Genomic DNA, 19,561 nt, shown 5'->3' on the forward strand with positions numbered 1-19,561 from the left:
AATCCCTGTCTACTACCGCTATGATTTTGTTGTGCTACACACCAGACACTGCCTACACAACTGAAATAACTAAGCACAGACACACTTTTCAACATAACCATTACTCTTACATTAACTTTTTATATGCCATGTGACAAATCAACAAGTGATCATCTGTATTTATTTGCGGTCCATATCTGACTTTTATTAAACTTTTGTTACATATCAACAGAACAGTAGCTATCTACAAAATATAAGTTGTGCAAAACTACGTGGATGATGGCCATATGCTGTTTCTTTGCAACTATCTACAAACACATCCATCATACTGCATGCACGATTAGAATAAATAGCCCCTACATACTTATGTATGCCTTTAAATTCCACCAGAAACATATGAGTTAAAGTCTGAAGCCTACTGTGATGTAAAAGTCAGTTCTTTAAAATGTAACATTTTTGTCTCAAAACACACTGAACAGAACACAGTCTAACTTTATTCTCCAACCAAAGCTGGGAAAGTTTGTACCGAGAGACTGTTAAAAAGCACAAGCAAACATTAGCAGGTAATTACTATAGCTGTATAACTACAATATATGGTAACGACTGCAGATAACAAGTACTTTATGACAATGCAGTTAGTGTATCAGGAGCATTGAGACAGTACTGAACTCATAAGAGCATCACGAGCTTTGCTGAGTTCTGCTGCAAAGCATGTTCAGTGACATGCATATTCAACATCAGCACCTATGGTATGTTGTTGTCTGGGTATTGAAAGTCTCATGAGTGGAGTTGTCACTCCACAGAGCAACTGTTTTTAAGAAAGTCTTTTAGCACAAGAATATGTTTGTATGTCTGAGGAACCAAGCTAATGTTAAGGCCACCCTATGATCTCATGTGTCTGATATTCTTATTCATTTCAGTCCTCTCTGAAGACAAACTAAAGTGCGAGATGGATCACTGGTATGGAGTGGGATGTAAAACTCCAAACAACTCAGTTTATTTTTACAGAAACACTGTCGATAGAAAAGAGGGCAATTTTTGTCACATTTTGAAACATCAAATATCTGCATGACGTGCACTTGGACTTTCGAAGCACTTTCTCCTCAGCGCCTTCTTCTGCGCCTGTGATCAACAGCTCTTCCTCTTCGTGGCCTCTGCACACTTCCATTTGTGTCTGTGGGTGGATCAGAGGGAAATGTGGCATGTACGTCAGGGGACGATGATGCAGGTACCACCGCTACAGCTGGCTGATTATTTGCATGCTGGGTGACCAGCGTTTGCTGCTGTATTTGCGTCTGGTGCTGTTGTGACTGTTGTTGTACTACATGCGGCTGCTGCTGATGTTGTAGGTGTGTTTGCAGTGGTGCTTCAATCCGCTGTTGTTGTTTTTGCTGCTGCTGTGGTTCTATGGGTTGTAGCTGCTGCTGCTGCTGCTGCTGCTGCTGAGCTGGCTGTGGCTGTAAGTGCTGTTGAGAAGTTTGTGATTGGTGTGCTTGTTGTACACGATGCTGCTGTTGCTGTGGTTGCTGCTGGGCTTCAAGTACTCCTAACAGCCTTTGCAAGAGGACATTGTTTTGTTGTAGACTGACTGCTAATGTCTCTTGTGAGGCAACAAGTGTTCTCATGTCCTGTCTGAAACCTTCACTAAACTCCCGCAGACTCTTCTCTATCCGATTTCCCAATTGAATTGCTGCTTCCCCTAACCCCCTGAGCTCATCTTCAAGCCAGGAGCTGCGCAGAGGGGCTTCAAGAGGACCCTGCTGTGCTCCGAGTGATGGCTGAGGACTGCTGGGCTGAGGGCTGCCATTAAGGAAAGGTGCACTGTAGAGGGGGGAGGGAGGCAGCCATCGTTCTGACGGAGGCGGTGGTCCTATGCCCAGACCCAGTCCTAATCCCAATTTGTCCTCCATGCTGTTCTCTGGTTCACAATCAGGTTCTCCCATGTCTCTGTCGCGCTCAGGATTGTCCTCATCTTTCTCCAAACCATCTCTCTCTGATCCTTCCACTCCTACACCTGCAAAGAATTATTGGAAGTGAATATTAATTGCACCTATAGAATCTACAAATAAACGCAGTCGAGTAATCAGACAACTTCATTTCACCTGTATCAGAGTCAGGGAAGCATGGGAAACTGGGCTTTGGTCTGGTGCTTTGCTTTTGCCTGGCTTGTTGAAGTCTGGGGCTTGTCTGAGAAGGACGCCCGAGCATCGAGGCCCCTCTGCTGGACGGCAGGTAACAACTGCGGTGGCGAGCATCCGCTAGCCTGCCTCCATTGCGTCTCTTTAAGTCGTCCCAGCGCTTCTTCACCTCTCGAAGGGTACGTGGGACTCTGGACACAGCGTTGACTCTCTCTAGGATTCCTGCCCAAATGCGCTCTCTCTCCCGACGACGGAGCCTCCCCGCAGGACCAAAGAGCTCTCCTTCGCATCGGGTGACTTCTGACACCAACACCTCCAGCTCTGCTCCACTGAAACGACTCTTTCTTTTTCCTGCACCACCAGCAGCAAGTGCAGCTGACATAGCTCTGTCTGTGGTGAGAGAGGTGAGAGGTCAACCCAAAAGGGAAAGAAAAAACATTAAGAGAAACTAAATATACATTAACTGTGCCAGTGTATTTTCACCAGCATTATTTTCAAAATATATTCAACTATAAGCATTTTTGGCAAAGCATACAGCATGAAGAGCAACATTTATCAACCTGACTTCAGCCTTCCTTGAGTGATTACATTGGAACAAAATGCTGCAGGTCTTTGGATAAATGAAATGTATTAATTCACATTCTGGCTCTGACTTTGCACACTGTTTATAAAATAATTTTATTAAATAAATTCCATAAGTGCACATGTTTTATACACTGTTGCCTTTAGGAGCAACAAGCTCTGCACAAATAAACCAAAAACATGCACAAAATTTCATTTAGGCTTACTTTGTTCAATGGACAAGAGGTCGTCTGAGGACATGCCTGGTGCCATGATGTTCGGATGCACCACTACCACATTGAAAGGGAGCCCCCCAGGTAATCCACTGCTCTGGTCACAGCTGCCATCTGAGTCCTCATCCTCCCTGGGGAAGCCGTTTTCTGAGGCTCCCCCTCCAAAGGGTCCCTCCGGAGACTCCACTTTGATGTGCATGGGAGGTGATTGCTCGTACAGCAGCCCCCCCTCCTCGTAGTACTCAGTCATGGGTCAGACCTGATTTACAGCAGAACTGACTGGCGGGCCAATTCTGATCCTGGCAGCTGCTGCCCCATTAAGTTCAAGGTACAACTGAACCTACTGCTAAAGACATTACGACTCTTGAGTATATAGTGTCAGATAATTATGAGCCTGCTTTGGGCACAACTGCCTCACACACCATGAGGTGGTTTCAAAGGAAACAGAGTTAAAGTATTGTAAAATACTATTGTTGTTGTTGTTGTTGTTGTTTTGTTAACGCTGGTCTTCAAATGGATCAAGTCATTGCTGCAGCTTGACGGGAGACACAATCACGCTGTCTGATTGGAGCATGTACTGCTGAGACTTTTATGGCCAGCTGCAGCCACTTAAATCCATGTCTACCCTTTTCATTTACACTGATATGTTACTGAAAACATATAGACACTGTGTAAAAACACCTGGCTCAGGTTCAAGAGCTACATCTGCACGTCCAGCTGTTATAAAGCGAGCTGCATCATCCAGGCAGAGAATCGCCTTCAGAGCTGAAATACAACAACAAAACATAACACTGCTTACAACTATGTAGCATTTTAAAATAGCTTTGTTGGTTTTGCTCAGTGCTGTTGACTTCTGTATTCTGTCGCATCGATGCGCATTTTTGTCTGCACCACATCCGCAATGGTTGCGCATTCCGCATACATTAGGTGCTGATCTTGCAATGGAGCTAGCTGTAAGCTAACAGACTACCACAGTTTCAGGTAAAACAGCGGCCAGCGACAACTGAGCAGACATGATCAGAAAGCTGAGGCTGGTGTATGTCTTACCTCATGGTAACTGCACATGGGAGGCAAAACAAAACCAAAACACAATTGGTGCAGCTGTTAGCTCAGCAGCCGATACACAAACCAAAGACAGTCGCGTACTATTGACGTCACTAGAGGGTTATGTTCAGGACCAATCAAGGTTTGTAAATGTTGAGCAAATGTATAGTTTTAATACTTTTCCTGGAAAGGTGCTGATGAGTAAGCAGTGGATTCACAGGGACCCTGAGGGTGCGTGAGTCACTGTGGCCCAAATGAAGGGAAATGGAGACGAATGGCTACACCTCAAATTAATGAAGTCCAATTAAAACTTCAGCTGGACATACGAAACAAATGAAATGTGTCTGTAGGCAATTCAATATGAAGATAATAAGGTCATAATTTCTTAATGTTTGAGTTTTAAATGAAGCAGTCCTTTCCATGACATTCCTCTGATAATCTACTCAACACAACAAATAACAGTCTCAGTATTTTGTCTCCCTCTGCCTATTATCCATAGCAGTTTAGAGTTGTTGGAGGACGTTATTAGAACTTTGTCCAAGCTAGAGACAGGAAAACATTTGAGTTTGTGTCTGCTAATTTCTGACATCTAAAAGGCAACAGCTTGCAGATTTACAGGTCCCCCTAATAATCAATCAAACAATCAAATCAATCAAACCTGTTTATGTTGAATGTCGTTGCAATTATTTAACTAACATTTATATGATTAATGACATTAATATGATAAACTGTAAACTCAAACATGTAAAATGATTTTGATTCATCTGTGCCCCCTCCACCTTTGCCTATTTTTGTGGGGGCGACTGCATTTGTATCTGTACACACCATCTTAAAAAAGAGTGACTCGTGTCATTTGCTTTGGCTGTGTTGCTGTTTCCCCAGGTAGGATAAAGTTCAGCTCACGTGTAAGCTCTTTTAGACCATCCCAGGTCAAAAAGAGGTTTAGTTTAGTGAATTGGAAATATAATTTAAATATAGAAGAAACATTACGAGCACATTTTAATTTTTTGTGCTTGAAGTATTTTTGACATATGCCTTGAAAAAGCGTACTTCAAACTGGATGTCTTTAAGTTCTACTTAAATATATGGAAAATAAAACACTAATTCTGCAATACTTTAAGCAGTATTTCAAAGTACTTTTAAAAAGTGTACTAAACAATAATATTTCAATAGTTAGAAGGTATACTGAAAAGTATACTCAAGTCCTTTCTAAAAGTGGAATTTAATTTCACTTCATTTTAAAGTATATTCAAGTATATTTCCAGCACACTGGTGTCAAAATACGTTTGTATTGCGAGTGTTTTGAATGCTCATGAATCATGATTTTTCACTGTTGTACTTCAGTAAACTTAAAGTCTGTAAAAAGTTAGCTATTTACATTTTAAGTCCACTCAAGTGATACTCATGGATTTGAGTGCAGTTTATACTTGAAGGCAACAAAATAGCACAACGTATACTTAGTACGTTCTTCAAAAACTCTAATTTAAGCATAATATGTTTTTCACCCTGGAAGGCACAAATCAAGGAGCACATAGGTTTCACAATCTCAATGTACATGGCCGGTGGTGGGACTGAAACTCACCTCATTCATATGTTGGATCTGATCTTCCAGATGTGTTTTCACACACGTTCAGCAGTGGAAAGGTGAAAGTGGACGTACGTGTCCTTGGCCTGTCAGATAGCAGAGGGGCAGAGTGGGTTTTAAAGGGCCTGCAGTGCAGCTGAGCGGACACTGAGGTTCAGATAACAACCACCATTAAGACCTTCATCCTTCTGGCTCTGTTCGCATGTCCCTATGCCAAGTTCTGCAACTACAGCTACTGGATTCACAACACCATGTCCTCCAACCACAGTTGCTTTCTGTCAGATGCTACTGTACACATGGTTGTATATCACTATAATAAACAGTAAAATCAAAGATACCTCATCTGTTTGACTTCTTGGCAGAGCTTGACATGTTGTACTCAAACTCATCACTTTTGACCAGCAAACCCCAAACTGATTTTTAGAGCACATTTAACAAATATGACTCACTGTATGTGCCAGGATTCAGTACATTCATCTACACATAACTTTCCTGGTTAATCAATAATGAAAGGAACTGAATCAATACTGATCACATCATCATAAGAAGTATTTCTAGGTGTTAATGTAAGGATGTTAACTCTTGTGTGCACATTTCAAAATGACAGACGTGATCCCAAATCCATACAAAAGTGACTTTTATTAGTTTTAAGACAAACTATAGCGCAAGATCATATACAACAGAGCAGGGCATCCAGGTGGGAAACATCTTTCCAAAAGTTATTTTTCATCATTCCTCCAAAATCAAGCCTAGCACTGAAACATGAAAATGTACTTTTCCAAAAACAGAAAGTGCTAATGGATGTTCAACAACACTCCTGTTCCACTTTCAGGTGTGGAATGTGCGTTTGTCAGCATATTTTTTTTATTTCTAGAAAATCCACTTGCTATCAGCCATCATATTACAAGACCACAAAAAGAGCAAACCCTTTGACAAACGTGAAAGAGAAAACCTGATGTTCACTTTAAAATCTTCAATACAAAACGCTGAAACATGTCCTTAATGGAGAGAAGAACAAAACAGATTTGAAGTCAGTCGAACGCTTCCTCTGAAACATTTTGAGTAAAAGTTTCACGTTCACATGTATGAGTCAAGAAACGACCTGCATGATTTGAAACACACATTTCATATTAAATTCACAGTGGTCAATGCATGTACCAAGATGAGGTGACAATGTCTAAAATAAGTAAAACTATACAGCTACTATTCCATTAATTGGTCACACTATTCACTGACGCGTTATGAAATCTGAGTGAAAAATCTGCATGAACAAGGTCTTAGTCAGTTCTGCCAAATGAACTTTTCACAGCAACAAAGAGTGGATTCTTCAAACTCTCTGCTCAGTTGGTGATTTTGTCCCGTGCTTCACGTGCAGGGGACCCTTTCAAGTTAAAACGCACATAAGGATGCGAGGAGGGTGCAGGGCAACGAGGACGAAGGACAGCTCAAAATGTTTCAGTGGTTATTTCACTTGCATAAATATTTATAAAATCAACCCATTCAATAATCAGTTGTTTGCATACAGTATCATTTTGTTTCCAATGCTTATGTTGTCAAATAGCTGATTATATTGTCCAGGGGCTGCTTCTGACTCATTAATACAATGAAGGGGCGTCTTTGTGACTCTGAGTTGCAGCCTCCTTTGGCACAATCCACCTGTTTCAAATTTCTAAATTTAACTGTAGAAACCAAAGAAAAGTTTGCGGCTTCTACCTTAAGTTGGTTTCTGAACTTCACGAAGCCAGAGGGTGTCCCTATTATTCTGAACATCTGATGAAACAGGCGCGATTGGTTGAACACGTGACCGTAAACAAATCTTCCAAATCCTGTTTGATGCATTTCAGCTCCCCCAACTTTTCCATGTGTTCTGACAGTTTCTTCCTTCTGCTTTCCCCGTGTTTCAGAATGTAAAAAAGCCGATGTACATACAGAAGGGGCCCCGAATCTTCAATTTGGTTATTACACCTGGCCTCTTGCATGCTGCAAATAATGGTGATAAAGGTCAGAAATGGCAGCATATGCACTGCCACACACAGCACACTTCACACCATCTGAAGACCCTTCATTTGATACGCTAGCATTTTGGGTGACGTGTTGTTTCACAGTTCTCAAAGGAGTAATGGGTTTTCCAAGGGCATTTTCATCTATGCTATGACTGGTTTCTCTATCTTGGATGGAATGTGTGGGGTCTGGACGATGAGAGGTTTTACCCAAATCAAGACCCTGATTTTGGACATGGGAAATCCTGGGTGCTGGAGGTAACTCTGGCAGAACTGGGTCTGGATATTGGGATAAGGGACTCTGACAAGAGCTGTTTCCCTCAGGTTCTGGATGTAATGTCGCCATATGTTTATTTGTGGGAGGACCGATTTTCTTGTTAGACTGTGTCATATGATCATCTATGGACAAATCAAAGTCGGTGTCCTTGTGTATGTCCTGCATTGAGGAATGGCAAAGCTGGTGACTGAACAGCAAATCTAGAGTCCTAAATCTACATCTACACTGATCACACTGATAAGGCAGAAACACTTTCTTGGGCCTGACCTGAACCCACTGGAACTCTGGGTGCTCGCTCATGTGTTTCTTGTATGGCTCCACAAACCGAAAGCCTTGCCCACACTGAGGACACGTGAAGCGGCCGCGTCTTTGTCGGTGGATTCTCTGATGATGCCAGAGTTTTTTCCAGTTTTCTAGAGTCTTACCACAGCAGGTACAGGTGTAACTCTGACCGGGGGCATGAGTGAGCATGTGGGCTCGCAGTCTGCCCATGTGTCTGAACAGCCGCCCACAGCTTGGACATAAATACTTTCTGGGGTCTGAACGGTTATCTAGGTTGTTTAACTTTGACACGAGGTGTGAGAGAGGGTGAGTCGGTATGACAGCCGACTGGAACGGTTTCTTTATGTTAGCAATGCGTTTCTTGCGGCTGCTCTGTGATGGCTTTCTCTGGGTTTCACAATTTGCAGCTGTGAGCGGAGTCGCTGAATTCTGTCTTGACGAACACCTAAGTGCAGGCACAGTGTACTGTATCAACGACATCGTCTCTTCCTCTTTTATGGCAGAGCTGGAGGCGTTCCGCTCTCCTCTGCATTGACTGCGATGAGTGTTAAATTCAGACAGCACACCAAACAGCTTGTCACAATACAAGCAGCGATAAAGCTTTGCACCGGTGTGGGCTCTCATGTGGCTGTTGAACTCCTGCAGATGGTCAAAAACATTCTTGCAGATGTGGCACGTGTATGTTAGTGAAGGTTTTACACGTCTGTTGACTTGTAACTCGTCACCGCTTCCCGAAGGTTTACAGGTGTGATTTTTTGCATTGCTATAATGAGTGAATGATTTTTCGCAGCGTGTGCAGTTGTAACGCTTCACAGACCAGTGTGTCAGCTCATGAACACGGAGGAAGTAGGCCTGACCGAAAGCTTTGCCACATATATCGCATTTATAAGGCTTCTCTCCAGTGTGGACACGCACATGTCTTATGAGGGCAGACTGAAAGCGGAATGTTTTACCACAGTACTGGCACTCTTTCCTTTCTCTCTTTTCTGGGGAAACTGATCTACTGAGTCCAGGACTGTTTTCATGGTCGTTCTCTCCGCTGCATTTTTCAGATTTGTTGTCAGAGTCCTGGTCCAGCGCATGCGCATGCATCTTCATATGAGAGGCGTACTCCGAGCAAGAGAATTTGATCTTGCAAAATGGGCACTTTTTATACATGTTGCTCTTTCTGTGCGTCTTGAGATGGAGATTTAAGTTTGAGTTCTTGCTAAAACCTTTGCCACATTCAGGGCATTTGAAAGGTCTTTCTCCTGTATGAATGCGTTGATGGATGATGAACTGAGACAAAAATTTAAATATGTGACCGCAGTAACCACATTTCAACAGAGTTTTCGCCCCTTTTTTAGTGTAGACGACATTTATGTTGTCATTTGAGTTGCCCTCTGCCATGTCACCAGTCTCTGTTTTCTGTTGAACGTCATTGCTGTCTTCATGGCCCTCCACATGATGCGGTCTCTGCATCAAAAGATTACTTATTCTCCTTCTTCTCTTCCCACCTCTCTTGCGCCTGAAAACCTGTTGCTGCCTGTTTGGACCCTCAGACCTAACTGCGGTGTTGGCATTGCATTGAACAGATGCATGATTATTTGGCTCCGACACAGGATTCACATCTATCTCCATCTCTATATTCTCAGCTTTCACAGCAGGGAGGACCCCAACAGGTTCAGGTGGTTGTTCAGAGGATGTGACAGTATCTGTGCTGGGCGGCTCTGTATTCTGCAGATCTGCATTCTTTGGAGATTCAAGGCTGCTTGTTGATGGAGGCTCCTTGCTGCTATTCGTGTCATCTGACGGTTTTATTTTAGCGTCATCACTCTGAGTAGGGCTTACCAAATTCACACTGTTCAAACTCTCTGAGGGAGTCATTTCAGGCTCAGACGCTGGCTGGGAATGCAGTTTTCTTTGTGGTGATGCATCTTCCTTTTGTTCTGGCTGCTGCTCTTGTATCTCTCCAGACTGTGGGGAGAGTTGATCGCCCTTCCCATCCGTGTCAGTCTCTTGTTTGTCAGGGTTTAGTTCTGCCTGCCTATCCGTCTCCACTCTCTCCTCACAGCCTGTGTCATTGCTCAACAGCGACAGGGCCTCCTGAGCATCATCCAGTCTGGACACTTTAGCTGGAACTTGCTGATCAGCTGGTTTAGCCCTTCTTCTTCTTCTTCTTTTAATACCTTGAAAGTCCAATGTATTCACACTCGCTGCAGGTGTCATTTCGGCTTGCTTGGGTTCTACTTTACTATCAGACACAGTGTTCCCTTCCTGATTGGAAGGGTGCTGTTCCCCTCTACTCCTCAGTCTCCGTGCAGGACCGCTTACATTATTAGCATTAGCAGAAGCAGCACGAGCACTGGCGGCAGCAGCACACTTAGCAACCATAGCTTTAAAAGCTGCAACTTCTGTTTTTCTTGGTCGTCCTCTTTTTCTCTTTGGCAGCACAGGGACACCATCTCCAGAGACAATATGAGGCACAGACACATCATTATGAGGTGAATTATTGATTAAGGGACCGTTAGGTACACCATCACTGTTGTGGTTCTCTAAGCATGTTGGCAAAGGTATTGTTGTGCTGATCTCCTTATGCTGAACTGCATTAAGACAAGCAGGTTCTGGATCTTTTTTGTTTTCAGTCAACAGCGGTCTTATTTTACGAGGACGCCCACGTTTTCTGCGGACCTCCACAGGCTGTCCATGACTGTCTGTCGTAGAGCTGCACACGCTTGCAGATGTCATTTGAGATTTGGCTTCCATCCCTGCCTGTGGTGATGTGCGCTCACTGTCTTGACAATTTGTTCCGACTTCTTCAGAGTTAACAAGGCCACCAGACTCCGTGTGACCTGAGGAGTGAGATTCAGGCGCAGGTTGAGTCACTTCTGTTGCCTTCATTTCCTCTGCCCACCTGGAGTCCAGGTCTTCCACATTGCATCTCTTGTCTTCAGGTATCTGTGGAGGGGAAAAAAAAAACAAAAAACATTTGTCACAAGTGAAAGGGATGGTTTTGCTGCACAAGTTGCAAATATATATACACACACACACACACACTTAAAAAGACATAGGCCAACAACAAAGGGTATGTATGTATTTACAATTTGTTCTATGGCATTAAGACCAGATCTGTGGTATCTAGACTGTATGCAGTTAAATCGTACAACTGTCATATGTGCAGTAGGAAACCACTCACTAATGAAAATGCATTCAAACATAGATCTACAGGTAAAATTGGAAAGTTATATATCTTGACAAATATGCATCTCAAAACAGAATCTTAGAAGTTTATTTCCAACCTTTAGGGACGGTCCTCCCTTCATTTGGATACCATAGAACGGACAGAAACATAACAGTGATTTACCGCAAGATGTAATATACACTACATGCTCAAAAACGTAACAAAAAACAAACAAACAAAAAAAAACACTGCAACGTCCACAAATAAGCCCTCAGGTATAAAGTTTTTAATACTGAAAATGCATCCATGCAATCCATTAGCAAGCTACTCCAGAAATTGTGCTGTATACTGTAACAGACAGCATATCTTTTGGGGTGGAATGACTATTTTTCTTTCTCACTGTCTACCTGCTTGCAGTCCAAAGGGGCATGAACGGAATTGTGAGGATGCGATGCCACAGAAGTTAGCTCAGAGACTGTATTTTGGTCACTGCTTCCCCTGCTGAAGGACATTTTACTCCCCATGTCAAGAGTCTGTGGATTAAACAGTGACAAGGAGGTCGTAACTCAAAGGCAACGTGTAAACTTACAGCAAATTTATGCTCAGTTAACATGCGTTGCTTTGCCAGACTTCAAAGTTTCTCACATCAAGGAGAAAACTGCTATTTCCTCATCAACACCTGTCCAGAAAGGCAGCCATGCACCACAGTTCGAGTTGGATTTCATAGCAAACTCTTGAGTTAAAAGAGTCCTTTGGTGGAGGAAAGTAATTCATTTACTCAAGAACTCTACTTAAACATGGTCCTTAGGTACTAGGTACTTTGAGTAATTCCACTTCGTGTTATCTAATCCTTAACTATGTTTCAGACAGAGATATTACACCTTTCACAGCACTACTTTTACATGAATTATAGTTAGTAGTTTAGCATTTTCCTAAAAAACAAGAGCATCTTATAAATGATGATGCATCATTAGGAAATAATCTGCACAAATGTCATCATAACGCTGCTTACATGTTAAATCATCAGTGATGATGTGATAATATAATGAATATCAACAGTTAGAATATACAGTATATGAGTAAAAGAGGAAAACAGCAACTACTTTTGGCAAATTTGGCTTCAGTTTAACTCGTGATGGAGCAGTTTCACATTGTAACACTGTTTCTTTTACTTAAATGAAGGATTTCTAGACTTTTCCTCTGCCTCTGATCATCACAGATCACACGATACAATGACTCAGACGCCGTTTTACCATTTCTGAACCTGGAGAACAAACAATATCAAGACTCGGTAGACCGGTTGTTGAGCACTAGATGTATGTATCTGATCTACTAAATTTCAGGCAGTTCAAAACATCTACATTAGTTTGTCTCGACACACAGTGGTTGCTAATGTCAGCTCTCATTTCAGCTGATGGGAGTCTTTCTGATACACGCAGGAGCAGATGGCTTTTGATTGTGATTCCTTAAGCTCAAACACAAACCCAAAGATACATAACCGCGTCCTAAATGGTAATTTAACGTGTATTTCAAACACATATGAGGGACGACGAACCTCCAGCATTCGGCTGGAAGTTATTATTAAAAGCTACCAGCAGCGTGACTAACAATATAGGCGTTATCCTTCGGTAGGCCAGATAGCTAGCTCCGGTTCGTTAACGCTACAGGCCACACGAACCTAACAATAAGAAGCACTGTCAGCACATAACCCTTTGTGAACAGTTAATAACACTTCTGAATAGCATTTCTCAGCGCCCATTACCAAATGTCATGTGTGGTAGTAAACACAAATTGCTTGCCTGCGTGGGAGAGAGTCAAGACTGGTCTCTGCGTAGCCATGCACTGACCGCTGCTCAACTAGCTAGTCCTGACTAGCTTAAAGCTAACATATTCCCAGTCGTTCCGTATCTGTTCAGCACTTTGTAGAAACGTGTACTGGTCTGGGAGCTGAGCTGTGACTGTGGACCTGACTTTCTCTTCTTTTCAGAGCAGTTTGCAGCCGTGTGTCCCTCGATATCCAGGCACAAAGCGATCCCAGAAAGTGTAAGTCTCGCCGAGCGCATAGAGCGGTTACTTCAGGTGCTATGGGAAGTTTGGGAAACGTAGCTTGTTTTTCGAAGAGTGACTTCAATTGTGGCACTCGACCTGGTTCTGTCGTTGTTGGCTTCAGGGTGAGTCAGGGCCACTTCTGCACACATCCAACCTGCCATATTAAGTCGTTTCTTCTACCACAAGGTGCCTGGTTTTCGATGATCACACAAGTGTAGCAGATATGGGACAGCGAGCACACAGAGCTGGGATCCACGATTTCCTCTGCACAGACCCAGCTCTTTGTCCCGATGAGCAACTCAACCAAAATAACGATATACGCTCATATTCCCAGCACACAACTGCGAAAAACAGCTCTGAATTCTTGGAAGCAAAAAAATCGGATAAAAAGCGATGAAATCCCTTTCACACATCTTACCTTCAAGAGCATCCACAAATCTTTGTGGTCACTGAGCATGTGCTTTACAAAAGTACGTCTCTTAATAGTGTCCCGTCTGCAACAGGTTAATGGAACTGTTGATTAAAATAAATTTGATACGCATAAAGGCAAATTTGGAACAGCTCACAATTAAATGAAATGAATAGAATTCGGCTGCACAAGCATACAAACAGCGCGTGAACGCCGCATCCACTTTTGGATATTAGCCATGGATATCTACCTCATCATCAGTGGACGAACAGCGGCGCCTTGTTTTTAAACTTTGAAATGGCTCCCTCTGCTGGAGATGAGACCACAAGACACACAACAGACCGCGAATGCATCAATGCGGAAAAGGGGCTCAGAGTAACTGAGGATAAAGACATGAAAAATTAGGAAATGAGGCACCAGATCAAGACAACAAACATAAAAATACAGAAACAAAGCATAGAGACACGCTGACCACTGTTGTGAAATGTCAATTTAAATGGTGTTTGTGAAAAAGTACAAATAAAAAGCTGATCATTCATGCTTCATTTTCCTGCCACCATAACATGCCAGTATGTAATAATCTGAAAGGCCACACCTCCTTTCCCATCTTAACCAAATGTACTTTTTAAATTTCCATTTTAGCTTTCGATTATCACTTACTTATATATTTACTTGTATTCCCTGTACATGTTAAGCACCATACTTAGAACACGAACACACACACACACACACACACACACACACACACACACACACACACACACACACACACACACACACACACACACACACACACACACACACACACACACACACACACACACACACACTGAGTGAGTTTGAAAATATAGTTTAATACAACATATACTGTATTCTTAAAGTCTGACAAAGCTGGAAAGAACACAAAAGATATTGTGGTCAACTCCCACAGTCTCACAACACATCCTGGTCATACTAACATGTTTTAAAAAACAACAAACAAAAAAACTATGATACAGTACCTGGTTATCCCACTCATCATGGGTATACCATGCAAATACATTTTAATAATAAATTTAATTCATTTACATATTCTATAATCCTTGTAGGGACACCAAATTTAGTCTTAGGAAGTCAATATTGGACTGTTTACTGAAAAGAAATGCAGCATGATTAAGAGCATTTGTTGTCACTGTTCATCTCACACTTTTTTATATTTGACTGTAGTCTGGAGAGAGCCAGGAAGCATTACATTCCTGTGCCATAAACTTAAACAAGTAGATGTTGTTCAGACTGCTGTCTTTAAGCACTTGGTCCATAATCAAGATAAAATGTGACAAGCGAACTGGATATTCCTCTCTAGTTTTGTCAAGTCTTAATGGGAACTGATGAGGTCACTTGGTAAATCATCTCAGCAGGTTTGTCTGGTCCGCTTTCAACAATGTAACAGTCTTTGTCTATATCCACTGTTTTCCCATTCAAAGGAACTGCTGCTTGCCCTTTAGTCAGATCAACAGCCATGACTTGGCTTTTCTTGAAGTTACCAGAAGCTGGAACCCCAAGTTTTCTTTCACCATTCATCTGAACAGGATTTGGGCTTACCACTGGTGTCATCTTTTTTAGTTTGTAATGCTGCTTGCCACCACGCACATGCAGTGCCATAAACTCCTGTGCTTTGATACACTTGTGCCTCTGAAGCAGCTGAGCTGTTTCGAAAGGAATATGACAGACTCTGCATGTGAACCCATTTGATGCAGAGGATGTCTTCATTGGTTTGCTCGGTACACCTGATGTAGAGTTTATGGAGGTCTTTAATGGGTTGGAGGGACTGACAGGAAACCCGTGACTGCTTTTATTAGCATCAGGATTTGGACTCTGGTTCTTCATTGGAAGGGGGACAGTGATGTACAGACTGGATGCACTGGGATTTTGACTCTTCAGCTGCAGGGACGGAGTGACGCAAAGCCCCTGACTGCTTTGGTTGTATGTTCTGATACTCATATTTTTCAAATGCGGCGTTGAAGTGATGTGAGGTGTCTGAATGCACTTACTGGATGGACTGAGATTCTGGCGTTTCAAATGTAGAGGGGAAATGCCCTGACGCCCCCCAGCACATGGATCCCAACCCCTGCCTGTACCAGCTTGATTTGGCCTCAGCGGTCTAGCAGTGATTAGTTTGAATTTAGTAGGATTGTTGCTTGAGTTACAAACATGGTAGCGAGGCACTAACTTCTTGCTGGACAGCAGCAGCCCACATCCTATACAGCCTGAAATTTTATCTGTAACATGAGCACTGTGGTGGAATATGAGAGAGGTCTTTGTCATGAAACACTGCCCACATTTACCACAAATGTAAGGCTTTTTCTTGCTAAATCTGCGCACAGTTTGCAACAACACAACTGGCTGGTAAAGTGTCCAAAGATCCACTGTTGGTGCACCTACACCTGCAAAAATATTCTTCATGTCTATTGTAGAGGAAACAGGATTTGGGAGAAAGGATGCTTTTGATGCAGGAGGGTACAACTCAGGCACTTGTGAAATCCGTGCAGACTGAATGGGAACCTGTGGCATGCGAGCGGCTGAAATGGGTACTTGTAGCACGGGCTTCGCTGGCAAAGAAACTGATGGCACACTGTCTGATTTAGGAGCCTTCCAGACCACCTCACCGGTCTGTAGTCTTTTCAGCTGCTTCTCCTCTTCTATGCGCTTCTCAATTCTGCGCTTCCTTATCGTTTCATGGTCAAGCACTTGGTGTCCTGGTTCATGTGTTGTGCTGTGCTCCAGCATGTCTCTGTATTCAGCAAACTCTGTCCCACAAGAGCAGATGAAACTCGCAGCAGCACAAACGTGTTCCTCTAGGCATTGTCGATTTGCAAATATCTGCTCACAGCTGAAGCAAAACCGACCAGCATTCATCAAGTCTCTGCCGAAGCCATCCGCCATAGCACTCTGCCTCTTTGCCTCCATGGTCAGGCTTGGTCTGGATGTGTTCAGTGATGATGTGGAGCCCTGTAAAGCATATTTCGTACTGGAGATAGGCGTTGGAATCAGTGCAATACCACAGAGAACACGTATGACATGGCAAAACATGCAAGCAGTTTTACGTCCTTGTTTATCGACAAATGATACTGACTCAGGCGAGCTAGCTATGCTAACAGCTACACACAATCAACGAACTGCATACTACGATACACAGGCGTCATTTTTCAAAATCCTTGCTGGCATTTCAATGCTATTTGCTTCTCACTAAAAGCAATTTCCAATTTCTGAGACGTGCTAGTGCACTCTTCACTACATCATTTCTTACCTTACACCCCAAAGGTTGTGAACAACACTGTAGAGTCGCCCACCCAAATAATACAATGGCATTTAATTAACGTTACACAGTTTTTTAAATGAAACTTAATGTTAGGGGGGAAAAATACGTTGATTACTCAGGTTTTACAATTTCTAACATTATTTTGACGAAAGCGCGCTTCTCTTGCTACAACCCCACCATGCTAATGTTAGCTTAATCTAGATATGAACAATAACGCTGTCTTACCTTCAGATGAAAATCAAAGCACTGCTGTCTCAATGTCGTGGTATGTCCTGACGACAGACCGCAGACAGCCTGCCGACTGTCGTTGTGTGAGACATTCAGAATGGGACTAACTAGCCGGTGTTTTGCAGGACGAGTCGTAAACGTTTAGTTAGGCCATTAGCCACACCAAAAAAACCGGAGGAAAGACCCTCCACCCTCTTCTTCTACGGATGGCGCGCGTCGACCCACAAATATCAAGGTTTCTGTCGTTATACTGACATCTATCGACTGGATTTCCTCATTCAACCGTGATGTTGTTAGTGCAGGATGTGTGGTGGGAGAATTTTACACAAACACAAACAAGTAACAGTAGCGCCGGCTCATCAGTTCAGTGATGGCCTTGGTAAATAGCAGTTGACCAAACAATCTCAACCCTTCCTCACATCTTCTGGAGCAGTCCTCTGCTCAGTTTTTATGGAAATACACATTACACATAACCTTGATGTGATTATGGGCATGTTGAGGACTCAGCCCGGTTGACTTTCAAGTTCAGTCTTGACCTCGAAAACAAAACAGTCTGAAGTCAGTCTGCTGTGTGTTGCAGCTGAAAGCTTCTCAACAAATGACTAAGTGGACCTTGAGCATTTTGAACCTTCAGGTACAGCAAAACACTTTGGCACACTGTGCACTTTGACCTTGAGAGAGCAAACAGGACTGTTACTGTTCAACCAGCCAGTAATGCTGCACGTCTACTCCACCATCACAGAGTTCACCCTCACCTCCTCCATCACCATCTGGTACACCGCTGCCACTGCCAAGGACAAGGACAGACTGCAGCGAATCATTCGCTCTGCTGAAAGGGTGATTGACTGCAATCTGCCATGACATGTACGCCTCCAAGACCCAGAGGGGAGCAGAGAGATTATGGCCAACCCCCTCCCACTGGACTCCCTTGAAACACTCTCCTCCAGCATGAAGCAGTGGTCCATCAGGACCAAAACCTCTCATCACAAGAACAGTTTCTTTCCAACCTCAGCTGGCCTAATCAACAAAGCACCGGACCCCCACTGACCCTACCCTGTCTCATGGACACTGCATGTGACATTTACATAAAATCTCCACATCTGACTCATTAGGTTGCATGAATATACATTTCTGGATTATTCTTGCACATTGCACATATTCTTAAAACTGTGAACATTTGCACACTCCGTGGTGAGAGACTACTTAAGGCAGTAAGCCTGATTCTGATTACTGTTCGTCTGTCAATGTAAAAAAAATCAAAACTCATACTGGTATTTGTTGACAATACTGTATTTCTCATCGGCCTACTAAATGAACACTAAAGAACTACAACTATTCTAGGTCACACAGTTACATTTCAGTCAAAGTTCCTGAAGGTATGTGGAAATCACTCTATGAATCCCTTCGTATCCTCCAGTCATTGATTTTCCAACCAGAGCAGTTTTTCTACATTGAACATACCCTTACAAGCGTACATCAAGTAGGCAGTGACAATTCCTGGGTTTCTCTGCCTAAATGATATTTTCAAATTTAGTATAGCATACTTAGTGCATGTATCCCATCCATCCATCCATCCATCATCAACCTGATGAGCATGTTTTTGGTCTGTGGGAGGAAGCCGGAGTGCCCGGAGAGAACCCACGCATGCGCATGCAAGCTTCACACAGAAAGGCCCCGCCTGACCCGGGGATCAAACCGGCAACCTTCTTGCTGTGAGGCACGCGCACTACCTGCTGCGCCACCGTGCAGCCCTGCATGTTTCCCATTTCTGGAATTTTCATTTCAGTTATGATACATTTTACACATTAGCATCTTACAAAAAAATCAACAAGAGCCTTGCGTGTAAGTATTCCATCTCATCTCTCATCAAGGTTAAAAAAACGAAACAAAAAAATTCTTTGCTTTTTCGCACTGTTGTGTCGCAATGTTTTCTATTCAATTTAAATGTAAAAAAAAAAAAAGAAAAAACAAACAAACAACAAAACAGTAGACATATCTGAGGCTAAAATGGACAGTTACTGTTGATTTGCAGTCAACTTAGGACCCATGACTGACTGAAAATTACTTAACGGTGTATTTGTTTAACAAAGGTAAAAACTAAACATTTTTATCCAAAAGGATCCACTTTAAAGACATATCGGTTGACACTAAGCCTTACTTGTATACTCCATAATATTCATAGACAAGCACAACCCAGGTGACACGAAGTAAGCCTCAACTGGAGCTCCCCAATGGGTCATCTAATGGGGCGACAAAATACCCCCCGTTATTGATTCTTACATTCATACCACAATAAGGCCCAACAACGATTGATGTCT

At 42.9% G+C, this 19,561-nt stretch overlaps 2 protein-coding genes and 1 long non-coding RNA gene across 3 annotated transcripts; all 3 read right to left on the minus strand.

The window, feature by feature from the left end:
- Nucleotides 1-156: 156 nt before the first annotated feature.
- LOC139334489 (uncharacterized) lies at nucleotides 157-4,065 on the minus strand. Its single transcript, XM_070967397.1, has 4 exons — nucleotides 3,959-4,065; nucleotides 2,906-3,676; nucleotides 2,082-2,507; nucleotides 157-1,993 (listed from the first exon to the last, which is right to left on the minus strand). The coding sequence occupies exons 2-4, from the start codon at nucleotides 3,159-3,161 to the stop codon at nucleotides 1,083-1,085; spliced, it is 1,593 nt and encodes a 530-aa protein (XP_070823498.1). The 5' UTR covers nucleotides 3,162-3,676; nucleotides 3,959-4,065; the 3' UTR covers nucleotides 157-1,082.
- A 2,096-nt stretch (nucleotides 4,066-6,161) lies between these two features.
- Nucleotides 6,162-11,920, minus strand: LOC139334066 (zinc finger protein 184-like). Its single transcript, XM_070966808.1, has 2 exons — nucleotides 11,667-11,920; nucleotides 6,162-11,036 (listed from the first exon to the last, which is right to left on the minus strand). Exons 1-2 carry the CDS (start codon nucleotides 11,781-11,783, stop codon nucleotides 7,500-7,502), a joined length of 3,654 nt encoding a protein of 1,217 aa, XP_070822909.1. The 5' UTR covers nucleotides 11,784-11,920; the 3' UTR covers nucleotides 6,162-7,499.
- Nucleotides 11,921-14,375: 2,455 nt separating this feature from the next.
- Nucleotides 14,376-17,416, minus strand: LOC139333271 (uncharacterized). The gene is made up of 3 exons (XR_011602318.1): nucleotides 17,241-17,416; nucleotides 14,536-16,724; nucleotides 14,376-14,419 (listed from the first exon to the last, which is right to left on the minus strand). It is a non-coding gene; the product is annotated as an uncharacterized lncRNA (long non-coding RNA).
- Between the last annotated feature and the right edge of the window lie 2,145 nt (nucleotides 17,417-19,561).

Source organism: Chaetodon trifascialis, chromosome 7 (assembly GCF_039877785.1).
Source record: "Chaetodon trifascialis isolate fChaTrf1 chromosome 7, fChaTrf1.hap1, whole genome shotgun sequence".
Taxonomy (NCBI): Eukaryota; Metazoa; Chordata; class Actinopteri; order Chaetodontiformes; family Chaetodontidae; genus Chaetodon; species Chaetodon trifascialis.

Coding starts and splice junctions, on each gene's coding strand:
- LOC139334066 (XM_070966808.1), bottom strand. CDS start 11,783: ATGGGGAGTAAAATGTCCTTCAGCAGGGGAAGCAGTGACCAAAATACA. Junction 11,037..11,666: donor CCCCTTTGGACTGCAAGCAG/GTAGACAGTGAG, acceptor TCCCCTCCACAG/ATACCTGAAGACAAGAGATG.
- LOC139334489 (XM_070967397.1), bottom strand. CDS start 3,161: ATGACTGAGTACTACGAGGAGGGGGGGCTGCTGTACGAGCAATCACCT. Junction 2,508..2,905: donor CCTCTTGTCCATTGAACAAA/GTAAGCCTAAAT, acceptor CTCTCACCACAG/ACAGAGCTATGTCAGCTGCA. Junction 1,994..2,081: donor CTTCCCTGACTCTGATACAG/GTGAAATGAAGT, acceptor AATTCTTTGCAG/GTGTAGGAGTGGAAGGATCA.